At 34.2% G+C, this 18,008-nt stretch overlaps 3 protein-coding genes across 3 annotated transcripts; all 3 read right to left on the bottom strand.

Annotated features, from left to right (window-relative positions):
• Nucleotides 1–356: 356 nt before the first annotated feature.
• On the bottom strand, nt 357–2,120 carry LOC115958146. The gene is made up of 6 exons (XM_031076516.1): nt 1,980–2,120; nt 1,651–1,892; nt 1,271–1,492; nt 912–1,016; nt 715–822; nt 357–593 (listed from the first exon to the last, which is right to left on the bottom strand). Exons 2-6 carry the CDS (start codon nt 1,714–1,716, stop codon nt 357–359), a joined length of 738 nt encoding a protein of 245 aa, XP_030932376.1. The 5' UTR covers nt 1,717–1,892; nt 1,980–2,120.
• Nucleotides 2,121–2,695: 575 nt separating this feature from the next.
• Nucleotides 2,696–6,698, bottom strand: LOC115958137. Its single transcript, XM_031076503.1, has 4 exons — nt 6,156–6,698; nt 4,832–6,045; nt 4,098–4,403; nt 2,696–2,936 (listed from the first exon to the last, which is right to left on the bottom strand). Exons 1-4 carry the CDS (start codon nt 6,696–6,698, stop codon nt 2,900–2,902), a joined length of 2,100 nt encoding a protein of 699 aa, XP_030932363.1. The 3' UTR covers nt 2,696–2,899.
• Nucleotides 6,699–11,006: 4,308 nt separating this feature from the next.
• Nucleotides 11,007–12,841, bottom strand: LOC115957904 (xanthotoxin 5-hydroxylase CYP82C4-like). The gene is made up of 2 exons (XM_031076247.1): nt 11,894–12,841; nt 11,007–11,633 (listed from the first exon to the last, which is right to left on the bottom strand). Exons 1-2 carry the CDS (start codon nt 12,839–12,841, stop codon nt 11,007–11,009), a joined length of 1,575 nt encoding a protein of 524 aa, XP_030932107.1.
• Between the last annotated feature and the right edge of the window lie 5,167 nt (nt 12,842–18,008).

Raw genomic sequence — 18,008 nt, 5'->3', positions numbered from 1 at the left:
TAAACAAAAAATCCAAACACCACCATAAACACAAAAACCCAACCACACAATAAACAAAAAATCCAGCCACCATCATTAACACAATCCACCACCACCATTAAACAAAAAATCCAACCACCACCACAAACAAAAAACCCACCACCACCGTTAAACAATATAGCAACATATACCATACACAAGCCCCAATACTAATGCTTTTAGGCAGGAAAATAAAACACTAACCAAGGTGTGTTCTAGTTAGTAGATGAGCTCCCCCTACTGCCACAAATGTCACTGTCACCCTTGCTCCTCAAATATTGTATGATACAATCCATCTTCTCCTCCAACCTAAAGTTTGCATCTTGGAGCTCTTCCACTCAATCCTCCAGCTTGTAATTTGCATCTTGGAGCTCTTCTACTCGACCCTCGAGTTGTTGAGTATACTGAGTTGAGGAAGATGAGGCAGGAGTCTTAAGAGATGAGGAAGGCCTCATGCCAAGTCCCTTTACATAGCCAGAACTCGGCTTAAGAACCATCATAGAAATCTCCTCTTCAGTCAAAGGCTGTGCTTCAGGAGTGCTACAATGCTCATCTTGTACTCTCAACATCTCTTGCTGTCATTTCAAATAATAGAAACCATCAGAAATACATATGTTCTAGTTTTGCAAACATATATAGAATAAAGATACATATATTCTAGTTTTGCCAACTCAAGGCATGTACTGATATACATACATATGTATGTTTGCAATCAGGGTGTACCCACTGTTTTGTCTTTGAATTGAAGTGGGTATCATAGTAGAGTTGTGCCACCTTAGGAATATGACCTCCATTTTTCCATCTCTAATTAGTTTGCTTTCAAATGTTAGAAGACAAGTTAATTAATTACAACAAGTAATATACTAAGCTTTTGAAAAATTGAAATAGCACACCGCCTCATCCATCCTAACTGCAAGCGACTTGCTTCCACATCTATGAATGTGTTTGTCAACCGTTTCCTCTTTATTTCTGTTTTTAGCATTTCTTTCTGAGACTTTCTATAAAGAATAAAGACCAAGAAAATATTAGAGTTTTGACTTAAGTTATATATATAGATTACAATATAAATCTACTCCACCTTCCAAATAAGTATTAATCCAACAAATTTGATAGAACAAATAATCTAGTAGACATGACACCATAACAAGATCTACATAAAACATTAATCCAATGCATATATAAGTAGGTATTATCTAGGTGAAAGGTGAGAACATACTTCACTTGTAATTAAAATTTTCAAAGTATTAATTACCAGCCAATCTTCGTCACTCCACTTTCCATCAATTAATTCAATCCATTTTTCTCGTGTGACATTTTTTGGTGGGTGGTTTCTTGCATACGTGCTTCCTTCATCCTTTACAAGTTTTTTATACTTTGCAAACAAACTGTAGTAGTGGCTGTTCAATAATCTACCACACTTTGTATTTAGATATTTGTTCACAAGTACAGATTCTCCTTGTATATCAAATTGATCCTGCAAAGTGAAGTATGTATAAAGAAAATATTATGCCTTAAATTCAATATGCTTAGTAACAACATCAACAATACACTATAAATATAGCATAAAGTATAAAGTAATGTAATGAAAACAACAAAATGAAGCTCATGGACAACTATAAACATTTAAAGTACCACCACATTTTGAATGATTGCCTCTTTTTCACCGCTACCAACATTCTTCCAACTATAAGCATTCATAGTGGACAAATTCGTACGCACTTGTACACCAATTTGGCTAACAAGCTTCCCTGCATATTCACCAACAGGAGCACAAAACTCTGGGGCAATGCAGACCGGTAGCTTCCCATGTTTCTCAACAAGTCCTCATACCCCTAATCCACACGTCATACAACGGGCACGTCTACTAGTCGATGCTATCAAGACATAATATAAATTAAATAAACAAGTGAACCAAATATAGTGTGACTATGAAATCAAGTAATGGAACTTAAATATCTCACCATCCATGGTAGACGGTGTGCCCACAAGCTGTGCCTCTACATTAGTAGAAATTTGGGCAAGAGAATCTCCACCAAGATGTGTGCTCAATGATGGGCCGGTATGCTAGACTGCTGGGGTAGATTCCTCACGCCTATAACGAGCCATCTGTATCATGCAAAAGTATATAAAGATATCTAAATTCATTACAAGTTAAAATATAAATAAGTTATTTCATCATTTAAAATATCTTCAATCAATGATTTTCATTGATCATTCGAAGCACAATAATACAAAGTATCTCGGGCACCAGATCATGTATATAGTACCTCAGAATCTCCACCAGGAAGTAGGCTCGATAACGGGTCCTTACGCTGGACTGTTGGGGTAAATTTCTCACGGCGTGAACGAGTGCTATGTGCCGGTGCCATCTATATCATACCAAAATATGTATAGATTTTTAAATTCATTAAAAAAAAATAATAAGTTATCAGGCACCAGATCATGTATATAGTACCTCAAAATCTCCACCAGAAAGTAGGCTCGATAATGGGCCCTTATGCTGGACTGTTGGGGTAAATTTCTCACGACGTGAACGAGTGCTACGTCCTGGTGCCATCTATATCATGCCAAAATATGTATTGATTTTGAACTTCATTAAAAAAAAATAAAATAAGTTATTTCATCACAATATTACAAAGTACGAAGTATCGCATGCACCAAATCATATATATAGTACCTCATTATTAAAGAACTAGATAACTCATCATCACCAATAGCTAGTACATAGTCGTCGTCATCTACCTGAACACTTACTCTCTTTCTTCCCACATTTGCACATTTAGGCAGAAAAGTTGACAGATGCTTCAATCTCAAAGCATCTATTCTCTCTTGGTTTTGCTTGATTCTTTGTGCTCTTTCCATCTCATATTCTGTTATTTTATTATGAGTGTCTTTGCCCTTTTTGACCATTTCTGCAACTATAGATTTACATAGAAAATAAAATATAATATCTATTCATTACAAATTCTTCCCAAGTACGAAACATAAACTGGAACATCAAATAAAAATATACATGAACAAATAATAGGGAATCAAAAATTATTAAACGCACGTTTCCATATACAAAGGAAAAAAAATGAAATCTACATATCATAATCCATATCAGGATCCATATCAGAATTAGGTATATTATGCACTTCATCTTCATTATTATCCCCTTGCTCTCCCAAACCTTCTGGAATATTCTCAACTTCAATACCACCCTTACAATATTGAACATTATCTTCAACATCGATAAGGACAACATCGCTAATGACTTCTTGTTGGAATGCTTCATTAGCTTCTGTTTGATCATTGGATTCTCCATCACCCACCTCTGGCACATCAAACACTCCCCTATATTGTACGCATTGCACAACATGCCAAGGTTCACCCCATTTGGTATCACGAAGATAGAAAACTTGTTTCTCCTGACTAGGTAATATGAAATGATCATTTTGATACCACCGACTTTGCACATTGATACTTGTGCAATGTATCTCAGTTCGTATCGTTCTCCTTCGACCGATCTTATTACCAGTATTGTACCATTCACACTAAAACAAAACAATTTTATATTGATACATATACTCTAATTCCCAAATTTTGCACACATGACCATAGAAGTCGTGTAATTGTCCATCATGGTCCCCTTCTGTAGATACACCGCTATTCTGGGTTACACGACGATTGTCCAAGTCTTTTGTATGGAACCTTACACCATTGACCATGCAGACCGAGTATTCTTTCATTAGCAACTTAGGACCATTTGCTAATGACCACATTTGTTTTGTAACTTCTGATGAGTCTTTCTCTTTCAATCTATAGATCTATAATGACATGCAACATGTGACATTAGTAGTGAGAAAACTATATAACTACTTAATACTGTTTAATGTGTCACAAGATTCAAAATTTCTTACACGTTTTTTAAACCACTTAGGAAATTCTCGTCGTTGGATTTGAGTTATGTCTTCTCCAGTTGGATTATGTAATGTGTTTTTGTGTTCACTATTCAAAACAAGTGATTTATATTCAGCTAAGAAATGCAAATAATATTAAGGAAAATTCAAGCATAATCAAAATACGACTTCACATACTCTAAATACGGCTCCAACTCGGGACAATTGTACAACAAATACCACTGAGCAATATCACGCAATTCACGTGACATTCCCACATCATTCTGCCTAGACCCGGTAGGTCGAGCTGTTTGTGAGAAAATCGTCAACCCTTGGCCATATTCACCACAATCAGCATTTCTTTCCCTTCGATTATGCACGGTTTCAGCTCCATCAAGATATAATGACGAGAAAGTAATACACTCTTTAAGAATGTAAGCCTCTGCAATTGAACCTTCTAGTCGAGCTCGGTTGGAAACGTATCTTTTCAACGTTCCAAGAAACCTTCAAGGAAAAATGACTACATATGCAATATAATTTGCTTAAAAAAAAACACTCGGCAAACTATAATTAATGGATGGAGAGAGTTACTTTTCATGGGATGCATCCACCTATATTGCACTGGTCCTCCAAGAATGGCTTCATGAGGTAGGTGAACAGCAAGATGAACCATTACATCAAAAAAGGCTAGAGGAAAGTACTTCTCGAGTTTGCATAGTATGAGAAGTATACGTCCTTCTAATTTCTCCAAGTCGCTCTTCCTTAGGGTCCTAGAGCATAAGTCTTAAAAAAAACTGCCCAACTCAAACAATATTGTACAAATGTCCTTATCAGCGAAACCCCACATCCCAATTGGAAGAATCCGCTATAATAGCACATGACAGTCATGGCTTTTCAGATTTAATAGTCTACCATTTCTTGTGTTCACCGACCTCGATATGTTTGCTGCATAGCCATCTGGATACTTGACTGATTTCAAAAATTCATAAAAACCATCCATTTCTTCAGGATACAATGAAAAGAAGGCACGAGACTTGTCAAATGATCCATCAGAACGTTCTTGGAGGTGCAAAACACTCCTTATGCCCATATTTTTCAAGTCCTTGCGTGCCTTGTCTGTGTCCTTGTTTTTCCCCTCAATTCCCAACAAAGTTCTGAATATACTCTCACTAATATTTTTCTTAACATGCATGACATCAATATTGTGTTTAAGCTTCTTATTCCTCCAGTATGGTAGCTTGTATAGGATACTTTTCTTTGACCAATTCGGTCCCCCAATAATTGGACGCTTTTTCTTGTTGTTTAGATCCTTTCCTAAAATTATATTTGGCATTCGGTCAAATTGCTCATTTATCTTTTCCACCGGTAACTCCAATGATCTCATCCGTTTCTCAATTTTACCATTGAATGAGCAACTCCTTCGCCAAGGGTGGTCCATAGGCAAGTAGGCACGATGGTTAGTGTATCCAATTTTACTTTCCAATGTCTCCGAATATGGTTCATCATTGCAAGTGTAACAAGCATGATAACCCTTTGTCCTCCATCCAAACACATTACCGAATCCAGGATAGTCATGTATTGTCCACAACAAAGCAGCACGCATCTGAAAATGCATACCACAAGATGCATCGTAAGTGTGTGCACCCTCTTCCCACAACTCCTTCAACTCATCAACCAATGGCCTCAATAAAACATCAAGCTCATTTCCTGGTTGATTGGGTCCAGGAATAAGTAAGGACATCATAAAATAAGGTTCTTTCATAATTAACCAAGGTGGTAGGTTATAGGGAATGAGGATGACAGGCCACATACTGTAGTTATAGTTCATATTCCCAAAATGATTAAAACCATCTGTAGCCATTCCTAACCTCACATTGCGAGGTTCTAGGGCAAACTCATGATGTTTCAAATCAAACTCCTTCCACTCCTGACTATTAGCTGGATGCCTTAATATCCCATCATTCACCCGTTTTTCTATGTACCATCTCATGTCCTCAACTCTTTTTCTAGACATGTATAATCTCCGCAACCTCGGAGTCAATGGAAAGTAGCGCAATACTTTTTGAGCAATCTTCTTACCACCTGTTCTGTTATCCTTGTATCTAGGCGTTTGACACGCCGGACCTTTATCAAGGTTTTCATTTTCCTTCCAAAAGAGAGCACAATCATTTTTGCACGCATGAATGTGCTCGTATGATAAGCTCAAGTCACGTAATATCTTCTTTGCTTCATAAGTTGACCTTGGAATCAAGTTACCTTTCGGTAAATCTTACTCAACAAGTCTAGTATCATGTCAAGCCCCTTATTACTCAAGTTGGTTGTTACCTTCACATTTAGCATTTCAATGACAAACTTCAAAAGAGTGTAATCTGTGCAACCTGGATATAGCTCATGCTTTGAATCACTAAACATTTTATCAAAATTACGCACTTCCTCATCTTGCTGGGTGGTATCTCTTGGTTCCCCTCTAATTCGATCCTCCACCAAGGCATCAATACCATCCAGATGATCATTGTCTGACATTTCTTCATCACCAATGTGCTCATTTAATTCACGGGGTTCTCCATGATAGTACCACTTAGTATAATCTTGCATAATCCCACGATGAAGCAAATGACTTTGCACAATGTGAGCATGTTGTTGATAGCAATTCAAACAGTCAATACATGGGCACAGAATTTTTCCACTTCGGTCCACAACAGTCATTGCAAAAGTAAGAAATGAATTCACCCCATCAATATATTGTTGACTTAGTCTGTCTCTAGGTGTCTTACCAAGTGTCATCCAACTATTATCCATATCTGATCACACATACAAGGTGAATTTTAAGTCATCAAGATAATGAAATGTCATACATAACGTTTTCTAACATCTAAACCTCCATTATAGTTTGGAGTGACACATTATATCAAGAAAGAAAAAAAAAATTGTACCTATTTTATTCTGCATAACAAGAAGGAATTTTTTTATAATCATTATTTTTATTTTTATTTTGGGTTTCTTCCTTTTTGTGGTGGCCAATGACATCTTTTGAATGTGGCTGTTATTTCCAACTAAAAATCTATACAAGTAATATAACACCTATTTTCGTAAATTGGATAGATTTACTGCAAGGCCATTGGGCCTTATAGTTAAAAGTTTCAAACAGGAAGTGATGGTGGTTTGTACAGTGCCAAAGATTAGCCCAACAATATAGCCCGTGAATGTGATGAAAGAGACATCTAAAAGAAAATAATGAACCATGCAGTATCCAAAAGAGTCCAAATCTTCTGTCTCACTTTTCCTGCTCCACTCTATACTTCACCAATAAAAATTTACTACGTGTTCAACTAATTAATTAAATACCATCATTATTGACTTATTAATGTCATTGTTATTAATTAATAGTAGTATTTAATTAATTAGGTAAACACGTAGTAAGTTTTTATTAGTGGAGTATAGAGTGGAGCAAGAAAAGTGAGACAGAAGATTTGGACTCGGAAAGAAAGTTAATTTTTTTTTTTTTTTTTTGATTTGACAAAAGAAAGTTAATTAATACATACAATAGGACAAACAACAAGTAATTGTATTTTTTAATCACAAACAACATTGTTGATAAAATAATTTTTTGTTTCCAAGAGCAAGTTTGACTAGTATTTATTGAAAATGCAAAAAAAAGAAAGTTAATTAATACATACAATAGGACAAACAACAAGTAATTGTATTTTTTAATCACAAACAACATTGTTGATAAAATAATTTTTTGTTTCCAAGAGCAAGTTTGACTAGTATTTATTGAAAATGCAATTGTACTTGCCATGCATAGGAGGTAACAAAATTACTAATTTAAAGCATTTGTCAGGTACGATGATGCTTATGCCAAACCCAAACCCAATACTATTTTCCATTTTGTGATTTAAAAATTCTAGGATTAATTATAAATCTTCAACAAATTAATCAGTTCAGATCGGTCACATTCAAGAATATCTCAACGCCTATTTGTTGTGGATTTAATTTGCAAACTATCAACTGGAAATTTTCCTTGTGAAATAAACAAATAGAAAAAATAGTTCAAAGCAAAATTAGTGTTGGTAAACAGTATAAACTGTACAACAAACCCACCCCTCCATGTGCTAGCTTCTTGTTTTATATTACTGTTATCATTATTACTTAGCGTGCTAGTTGATATTCTCTATTATCTATATTTGTCAACCATATAAATTTCATTTATGTGGCTCCACAGTTGGAATGATGTGGTGCTTATTTCAACAAACTATTCTGCTCCAGTGAACCTTACTACGCTGGCCCAGTTTAAACTATTCTAGTACAAGGACCTGTGGTGCACCTTGGTTTTGCATTAGGGTACCCCACAACTACAAGACTAAGCCAATAAGCCTAGCCCTTTTCAGCAAACATCTATAAAAGCATTCAAAAGTGTGCAAATTTACGTGAGACTCTGCAAAGGTTTTGGCAAAATAAGTAAATAACCATGCTTTGACCACTTTTTGGTTATTTACCCTTCATGCATATATAATCGGCTATTCCAATTTTCACAATAAATTTGGATTTTTTTCCGTTTATAATATATTGTAATTATAGGCCCCCAGTTTCAAATCACGCAAAGAGATTCTTGCTTAAAATTCGATAAGAATCAACAAACAAAAAGGAAAAGATGGATATTTTAACATGAATCATCAAAAACCATGTATCATGTATGCACCACTGTTGCAATGATTACAAAAATCAACTTGGAGCTAACTTTGACATACTTTGGGCTCAATATCAGTAAAGCATTGACAACTAGCTAGCATTGAATAGCTTCTTCTAGTTACTTCATTTGCAATGACATACAGAATGATAATGATATTTTTTTTTTTTTTAAATCAAAAACATCTAGCAAATTAGCAATTAATAGGGTCTTCTCTCTTTAACTTTTTTAGACTATGAATATTTTCTTGTTTCCTAGCTAGTACTATTTATCTACCTTGATTAATAACCATTTTAAAAATATATATGAAAAGCATCAATATGCATAAATGAAAAAAAAAAATGATATGATGATACAAATTATAATATTGTTTATAATATATATATTGTTTTAACAATTTTATATATATAAATATATATATATATATATATATATTTATATATATTGTTTATAATGTATTGATTATTATAATAATAAATAATATATTATAAGAATCTTAAAAAAGAAAGCAATGAAAAGAAAAATTTTAAAAAAAAAACTAAACAAAGAAAATACAAATATATTATATGGACAAAGTGTTTCAACTAAGGGTGTTCAGACCCGACCGGAGCCTGAAAAACCGACCAACCCGCCCGATTTCAGCCCAAACTGAAGCTCCAGTCAGTCGGCGGCAGGTTTCCGATTCCAAGAACCGACGACAGCAGGTCTAGTGGCGGGTTGCTTCTCCAAAACCCGAGCAACCCTAACCCAACTGAGCTATATAAAAATCAAGCAAAATCCAAGAAAATCAAGCTAGATCCAGTGAGATCTCTACCAGATTTGGTGGGATTTACCCAGATCCAGCCAAATCCCAGTCAGTTTTAACAAAATTTGCAAAATTTGGCAAAAAAATGCAAAATCCAGGAAAAAAAATGCAAAATATAGCAACATTTTGCAGATTCCGACAACATTTTACAAATTCCAACAACTTTTTTCACAAATCTTGACGACATTTTTTCCAAATCCTAACGATCGACCAAACCAACCAACACTCACCCTCACCCAAAACCAACTCGACCAATTGATGCCAGCAATCGCTTTTGGGTTCCTCCGCCCTCCACCTAATGCCGGTGGGCCTAGTCCGAATTGGGTCCAAAACCAACCCGACTCAACCCATAGACAGGCCTAGTTTCAACCATATATCTACACAGGAAAAACTCAACCATAAGCCTATAAATAAGTTATAAGCTTTTTTTTTTTTTTTTTTTTTTTGAGAAAAAAATAAATTATAAGCTAGTCAGTGTTTGTAGATCAAACGAGTAAATAATGAAAGAAACAATAAATTTTAATGGCTCGGAGGCACATTAAATTTTAAGACTCACTGGCAGAGCCTTAATTGCACCATCTGCAAGCTCAATCACCACAATTAGAGAACGCCATTGCTGCAAGCTCTTTCTTTCTCCCTCCGCCGTTAGTTTTTCACTACATTATTTGTGATTTGGGTTTCAACTTTTCAAATCTATTTTGTTTTTGCGGTTTAGAATAGATGGTAGGGCCTGATTTGGAAAAGTTATATTATTATTGAGATTGGTGAATAGCTACAGTAGTGGGGTGATTGTAATTTGACTAAAATTATTTTATGAGTGTACTTTGGTGTTAGAGTTATGTCCTATTTGGTAATTTACACTCAAACAATGATTTTAGACAAATATAGATCAAATGCTCAGTTGACCAAAAAAAATAAGAAAGGCTACGTTTACAATATTTTTACAACAAATCACAGGTGGTTAGTTGTTATTGGTTCAAATTTGAAACTAACACTAAGATTAATTTTTTGCCCCAACAATAATAATCAGTAACAACCTGCCACTTAGGATTTGTTGTAAAAATGTTGTGGACATATCATTTCTCATAAAAATAATAAAAATAAAAATAAAAAAATAAAAACTTATTCTCAATGTTCTCGTAAGTTTTACCAAAAACTTATCTGTGGTTTTAAAAAATTGTGTTTTCAAAACGTACATTTTAAAAATACTAATTTTTAAAAACACACTTTCTAAAACAGTTTATCCAAACGGACTCTTAATATAAGTATCCTAATAGTAGTAGGATTTCTTATCTTATTTCACCTCTAAGCAATTCAGTTTTTTCATCGATAATATCTTAAATGTGGGAGTATCCAAGCTGTTACATGATCTCAAATGTGAAAGTATCCAAGCAGTGGGTCACAAACAAAGCAAGACTTTATATATAGTGTTAAATACTGTAAATGAACTTAATTAAAAACATGGAGACAAACCACCACACTACCAGAGAGTACAAACCACTAGATCGAACATCATTATTTGTTTTTACATCTGTCCAATTAAGAACCTGTTTATGCCAGCAACACTTCAATCTTATTTTATTCATTTACATCTCTAACATTGCCAACAAACACTTCAATAGCCATAGAGTTTGGCCGGGAGGCACGGAGTAAGAAGAACCTCCAATGGAGTTGCTTTTGGAATTGTTAAACCAGGGCTTTCAGTCATGTCAACAGGCTTATCCAATGGGGTTGCAAATTCAAAGGCATGAAGTAGACGAGCAAGTGTCAAGTGAAGGACTTGGATGGCAAATGACACACCAGGGCATGATCTTCTGCCAGACCCAAAAGGAATAAGCTCAAAGTTTTGACCTCTAATATCAACATTCACATGGCTTGTGAGAAATCTCTCTGGTTGAAAACTAGACGGATTGGTCCAAACCCTTGGGTCTCTTTGAATCTTCCATACATTCACCACCAAGCGAGTGCCAGCTTTAACATTATAGCCATCAACGTTACAATCTTCTAATGCTTCACGCGGTCCTAAGAGCGGACCAGCTGGATATAAACGAAGAGTTTCCTTGATAATTGCTTGAAGATAAACAAGGTTTTTTATGTCCGTTTCTTCAACTTGTCTATACATTCCAACATGATGCTCTAATTCTTCCTGTGCCTTCTTCAACACATTTCGATTGTTTAGAAGTAATGAGATGGCCCAAGTCAGCGTCCCTGCTGTAGTGTCACTGCCGCCAAGGATAAGTGCCTGCATAAAATCTTTATAAAAATGCTAACTATGATACATTTTTACATAGGCGAGGTCATATTTTTTATGCACTAATTATAATGGATCGACTACATTAACATACATGGTCATATACTGGAAACACTGAACACAAGTCAAACCTTCAAACAGTTAGATTACAAATTCATGAGTCATATGGTTAGTTAAAGTAATGAAATTACACATCAAATAATAATGACAAAAGTTAAATAAAAATATGACAAAGATAATATCCAACATACCAGGCAAGTAGACTTGATGCTAGTGTCTGCATCATATCGAAAATTTGAGAGTTGACCATCTTCCTGAAGTGACAACATGACATCAATGAAATCTTGCTCACCGTTGGCCTTAACCTCACCAGAAACTCTCCTTTGACGATGCTCCTCCAGCCAACCTCCCAATATAGAATCCAACTCCTTAGCAGTCTTCTTCATTGCCTTTTCATGCCCCTGCAAATCCAACCACCCCAGAAATGGAAGTGCATCCGAAACCACAAAAATGCCAATCAGATGAAAGAACTGATTGATTGCTTTTTGACATCTCCTTGCCTCGCCACTGTCAGAGGCAGCTGAGGAACCAAAATAACGTTTCCCCGCAACCATTCTGACCACCACATTCAGTGTCAACTCTTCTAACCAGTGTTTAAGATCAACAAGCAAAGGACTAGAGCCATTTTGAACCCATAAACCGTGTAGCTCCTTTATCCCAATCTCAACTTCAGAGAACCTAACATGCTTGAGCATCTCAAGCCGACGATTTGAGAGAAGTTCAAGTGTTGCAATCTTTCGCATCTCACGCCAGAAGGAGCTGTAGGGTGCAAATCCAAACACAGCATAGTTGTACCCCATGTGCTTTGCAGCTACTGTAGTTGGACGTGAAGCTAGTGCCTTGTCATTGATGGTGAAGCAGTCCTTTGCTACTTCCCAGCTACTCACAACAAAAGCTCGGCGACTACCTAGGCGAATATTGAATGCTGAGCCATATTTATCAGCCATTGCTCCTAGTGTTCGGTAGAGAAGCTGATCACTACCACCAAGAAGGTGAAGGTGGCCAATTATAGGCCATGCACCAGCTGGTTCAGGAGCCTCTTTGCTGTTGCTGCATTTCTTTGTCTTTTCAAGCAATGAATAGAGAAAGACTAAAGAAACTAACACAGAAACAACAGTAAATTGTAGATATGCATACATGGTTCAACAGGAGGATAGACATCCAATATGCATGGATATGAATACCCAGTCAAGTTATATATAAGTCCACTCCAACAACAATTTGACTAAATTCGGCAAGACTCATGAGTCATACCAAAATCTTATAAAAATTTCAGGCAAGAGGCATGCCTATCTTTTATTTATCTATAGATTTAGCCCTCAATTATAGGCTGTTTATAAATAAAAAGATATCAATTTGTTTACCGAATTAAGCAGCCAGATCCATGCGGTGGAATATAGTGTCTATTCTTTTTATATAACCAATTATTAAACATATATAGTGTCAAGATTGTTATTTATTTATTTATTTTTGATGAAAAGTGTCAAGATTGTTGAATGAAGCAAACTGCATTGCCACAAAATCGGTTTTTATTGAATGCCTAAATAATTTTATATATCTTATTAGGGTTTTAGGCCCCAATTGAGTCAGATTTTATCAAATCTTAGCCAATTAATTTGTGTGATTAATTATGCAATAGATTTGAATTAAACAAATATCAAACATTCACAAATAACATGAATACCAAGAATGATGACTAAGGAAAACTTTTGAAACTGTGGTTTTAAAGTAAAAAATCTAAGGAGGATTTAACTTAAACAATTCTCAAAGCAACAATTCACTAATAGAATAGAAGTTTTTATAATAGATTTAACCTTAAATCTACTGCTTCCTCATGTAGTACTTATTCATGTAACCACACGCAGCTCCAAATTCACGGACTCTTCTACTGTGAAACTGTTGCACACAAACTTTCTAGTTTGTGATTTTGAGATCTCCACTCGAAGATTTAGATCATCAACTGTGGTTGACTTGATGCAGCAACTTTACTTTATAACTGGATTTGTTGTTTTCACAAAGTTTCCAACCATAACTCCAAAAGGGTATGGAAAATCCCCAGATCTGTGTACAAAACACTGTCCTCTTGAAAACGTAAAAGTGTGCTCTAGGATTCTCATTCAAATATCTTTAAGATCCATCAAAACCCTAGATCCAATAGTTGAGAAAGAAAGTGAGATTTCAGATCTCAAGATGTGAATCTCAATCAGTCGAGATAAGTGAGTCTTTTTCTGCACTTATCTTTTTCTAATTTCTTAAGTCTTTATTTATGTTGAACTTCATTTGTCTTGTTTCAGAATATTTCTACACCAAACCATTTGACAAACTAAGTTCTAAATGTTACAATTTGTTCATGGTTGCCAACCTAAAATATAGACTTTACATATCCTAATAAGTTGGATCCTAGAAAGCATAATAGTGTTATGTGGTTATCTTTTATTAAATATTTTAATAAATTATAAAGTTCCCTTATAATTTAGGGGTGATTTTAAAATTAAACCCTAAATTTTATTTTATATTTTTATCAACACCAAAAATGTTGTAAATTGTTTCAAATCACACATTCAATACTTTTAGTTATATGACATATTTAAAGACTCATGGGTTTTGTTTAAATAATGATACATGTTAATAGTTTTATGAATCGCTATGTAATGGGTTTGAAGAAATTCCTTTAAAGGAAAACTTTGTCCACCAATTAATCACGTCAATAATAATAATAAAAAAATTAAAAATTTTGTGTCATTAGACTAATTGATGTACATAGATATCTCTATTAGGCAGTTGCAGTGGCACATGCATCTCTGCATGGTTGGTGAAGCTGAATGGATCAGGCCCATTAACTCATTTTCGTGCTTGCTTTCTTTTTTTAACAAACAAATTCACAATCCATACCCATCATCGTAAAAAGATTAAAACTCAGTATGTGTTAGTAATTTTCAGTTAAACGACACAGAAAGCCTTGATGGCCAGACTGAAAGATTTTAGCTATAGGTTCTAAGTTATAACTTAGTCTAGACTTCAACATCTTTCCAAGCAACCAATCCAAAATTCTTTGACTTCGTTGAGGCCTCATTTTTCTTATACCCAATCACAAGATGGGTCTTATACCACAAACCTCTTTTATACCTTGTTTTTTTTTTTTTTTTGAAGGGGCTTATATACCTTGTTTTATTGGGCTTTAAGCCCGAAATAAAATCAAAAGGCTTTAAGATGTGCGAATCACCTGCAAATCTAAATGGGCTAGTTGACCCACAAATAACCCAGAATTCACGCAACCCGTACTTTAGTTGGGCTTATAAATCGCTTGTACATCGAAGTGGATTGAAAGACTCATGAACAAGCCAGACTTTACAATCCATAACCTTTACCTAAACCAGGCTAAATGACCCAAAGATTTATTTGGGCTAGAAGATCTATATTTACTCAGGCTAAATGATCCATAACCTTAAATACTCCTACTTTTCGGACTTTACACCCCCATAACACATCATTTATGCAGTTTAAATGCTTTTGGATCTTGATTATTAGCTAGTTTATTACTTATTTTTCTTACTGTTTATGGGTCTCAATGAGTCTCATATTTTTTATAATTTAGCTTTTACATTTTATCTACAATAGGTTTAGCAAAAACATTTCAACAAAAAGTTAGATAAATTGTTCCTAAACAATCACTTAATCCCTTATTTATCGTAGGAGCCGCATAATCAAAAGTTGTGACCACAGCGACAACTTTTCCTTCATAGTTTTTTTTGTTTTGTTTAATATTTAAATAATGCTAGATTTTGATATTTGTAGTAGCCCAAATGTTTTAGTCAAACAATCTGATGTGATATTATTTAATTGGAATGTGTAAATATAAACATTTATACTACATCCTTGTTAAATTAATCTCTTCCTTCTAACCTAAATTGTTTTCCTTATACAGTATATATTTGTTCATTTTGGATGATCCGTGTAGCCTCAGAATTCTTCGCATACCATCATTCCTAGAAAGACTTAGTTGTACTACTTCATCTTTAAAATCTATCATCTGAAATGACAGAGTATGTAATAAAATGGAGAAATGAATTTAAGTTGAAGATGCATTGATGAATTTGTAATACATATAGTGCCTCGTCAAAAAGCAAAAAAAGTTTTCTGTGCATGCATTGAAAATTGTACATTGACTGGACACCATCACTCCAGGAAAATCTTCATATTACAATACAAAACAGCAAATGATGACGCTGCAGGTGAACATAGAGCAGCACACGTGGTTGAACATCATTAAAAGTATAATTAAGAATTTAATTTTATGAAAATAAATAAATATATATATATGCACTCCGAAAACAATTCCTAGGACTTTTAGCAAACCCTAATCATTCATGTTATAGGTCGTACAGAAACAATGGTACGTACCCAGCAGTACGTAAATCTATATGTTAGAATAACCATGATAATGGAGAGGAAGCTGGCTTTAATAATCCAGAGACTCCGCATGCGTTTGGGTAGAAATTATTCTTCTGTGTTTGCTTCTTTTCTTCTTCTTCTTCTTTCTTTTTCCTTTTTTTTTTTTTTTTTTTTTTAAGACTAGCACCTCTTGTACGGTTTATGTGACATGAATAGTGCATTTAGGCATATGAACAGTAACCTACACATAAACAGTAACTTTTTTATTATTTTCAGTTTTCAATTTTCAGTTAACATAATCATAAATGACAAGATTGGCGATGTTGCAAAGAATATTAAAGGTCTGTTTAGATAGCGTTTATTTTGCTGAAAATTGAAAACTTATTACTGAAAATATTATAGCAAAATAATTTATAAGCTAGCTGATTTTTTGGGCTGAGAGTACTATAGCTTCAGCTAAATAGTAACGTAAACAGGACAAAATAATTCATTTGCGTTTTTCATCTTTTTGTGGGGTTTGTGAACAGTAACATGAAACCTAGGTAATTTTTAGCCAAACGTATAAAACGTGAACGCAAAACGCTATCCAAACACTCACTAATATTAATATTAAAAAGGAAAATTGTATACATGAATATCTATGATGGTTGATGGAATAACCATGATATGTAGGGATGGCTGTATGTAAACCAGAGTACAAGACTCCATGCCATTTACATAATCATGAATGACATGATTGATAACATTGCAAAGCTCAGTAGTAGGACAATATGTCCCCCAATATCAACCACGGTATGATAGGTTTTTCATCATTTCAATTTTTTAGAGTAAAAAAGGTTTAAGGATTTTAGGCTTTGATATTTTTGATAGACTAAAATCGAACCCTGAAAGAGGTTTAATTCTCATGTTTTATGTGAATTGAAAAGTTCATATGGGAATTATAATTCTTGAAAAGTTCATGGGGGTATTATAATTCTTACAATCTTTTGTTTAACAAACAAGCAATTAACCATTTTTATTTCCTGTTTATGTGAGATTCAGATCCAGTGCAATTGCTTCTCATCATCCTCACAAAAATTTTCATCTTTTCACTTTTTAACCTTGTATCTTTTTTTATTCAATAGTTGAGATTAAAATTAAAATTTTTAACTTTTAATTTCAATCCTTTAAAATTATTTCACTCAATACAATATTCTATTTAGGTAGTGCACCGGATCCATTCCTACATACACATTGTTAATGGAAATGCTTTCTTAATCTACAAAATTCGAATCAATTTGTCTTTTTGAAAAGTAAAGTTTGTTTCAACTATATCTCTACACAGGAAAAACTCAACCATATATAAGACCATAAATAAATTAAAAACTAGTCAGTGTTTGTAGATCAAAGGAGTAAATAATGAAAGAAACAATAAATTTTAATGAACAAATAAGGAAATTTTAATGGCTCAGGGGCACAATAAAATTACTTTCCTCAGACAATTTTTGCCTCCACAATAAGTTGTTAAAGCCTTAAAACTACAAACTTATCCTCAGGATACAATCAAACCTCTTGGCGTCCTCAAATAACAATTTTGGAGAAAACACACAAGATTTCAAATGTTAGACTCTCAACCAATTGAGAATCTACTGGAAATACAATCGATATATTTTCATTTGTTTTTCTGTTGTTTCTTTCACTCTATCTCTTTTAAAGAGATAAAAAGGCTCTTCTACTTCCAAAGTAGAATTAACCAACATTCTTTCACTACTAAATTAAGATCAAACTTGCATTACAACTTACTTTAATATACTAAACATCCAATAGTCAAAAAGGGTGCATGTGATGTTTACTACCCTTCCCACTTAGAGGCATCAATCACACCAGTTTAAAAAGAATAAATTACTTCACACGTGTGCTACTCTTCTTGACTGA

This window comes from Quercus lobata, chromosome 2 (assembly GCF_001633185.2).
Source record: "Quercus lobata isolate SW786 chromosome 2, ValleyOak3.0 Primary Assembly, whole genome shotgun sequence".
NCBI lineage: Eukaryota > Viridiplantae > Streptophyta > Magnoliopsida > Fagales > Fagaceae > Quercus > Quercus lobata.
The sequence above is the reverse complement of the archived record's forward strand: the minus strand, read 5'-3'. Positions and strand labels throughout refer to the sequence as shown.

Excerpts from the sequence above, each read along its gene's own strand:
- LOC115957904 (XM_031076247.1), bottom strand. The coding sequence starts at position 12,841 with ATGTATGCATATCTACAATTTACTGTTGTTTCTGTGTTAGTTTCTTTA. Across the intron at positions 11,634-11,893 it reads GCATCAAGTCTACTTGCCTG|GCACTTATCCTTGGCGGCAG; the intron begins GTATGTTGGATA and ends GATTTTATGCAG.
- LOC115958146 (XM_031076516.1), bottom strand. The coding sequence starts at position 1,716 with ATGAATGCTTATAGTTGGAAGAATGTTGGTAGCGGTGAAAAAGAGGCA. Across the intron at positions 1,493-1,650 it reads CAATCATTCAAAATGTGGTG|GATCAATTTGATATACAAGG; the intron begins GTACTTTAAATG and ends TTCACTTTGCAG. Across the intron at positions 823-911 it reads CAGTTAGGATGGATGAGGCG|AGATGGAAAAATGGAGGTCA; the intron begins GTGTGCTATTTC and ends CAAACTAATTAG.
- LOC115958137 (XM_031076503.1), bottom strand. The coding sequence starts at position 6,698 with ATGGATAATAGTTGGATGACACTTGGTAAGACACCTAGAGACAGACTA. Across the intron at positions 6,046-6,155 it reads TGAGTAAGATTTACCGAAAG|GAAAATGAAAACCTTGATAA; the intron begins GTAACTTGATTC and ends CTCTTTTGGAAG. Across the intron at positions 2,937-4,097 it reads GAGTTGGAGCCGTATTTAGA|TTGCAGAAATGGTCAAAAAG; the intron begins GTATGTGAAGTC and ends GTAAATCTATAG.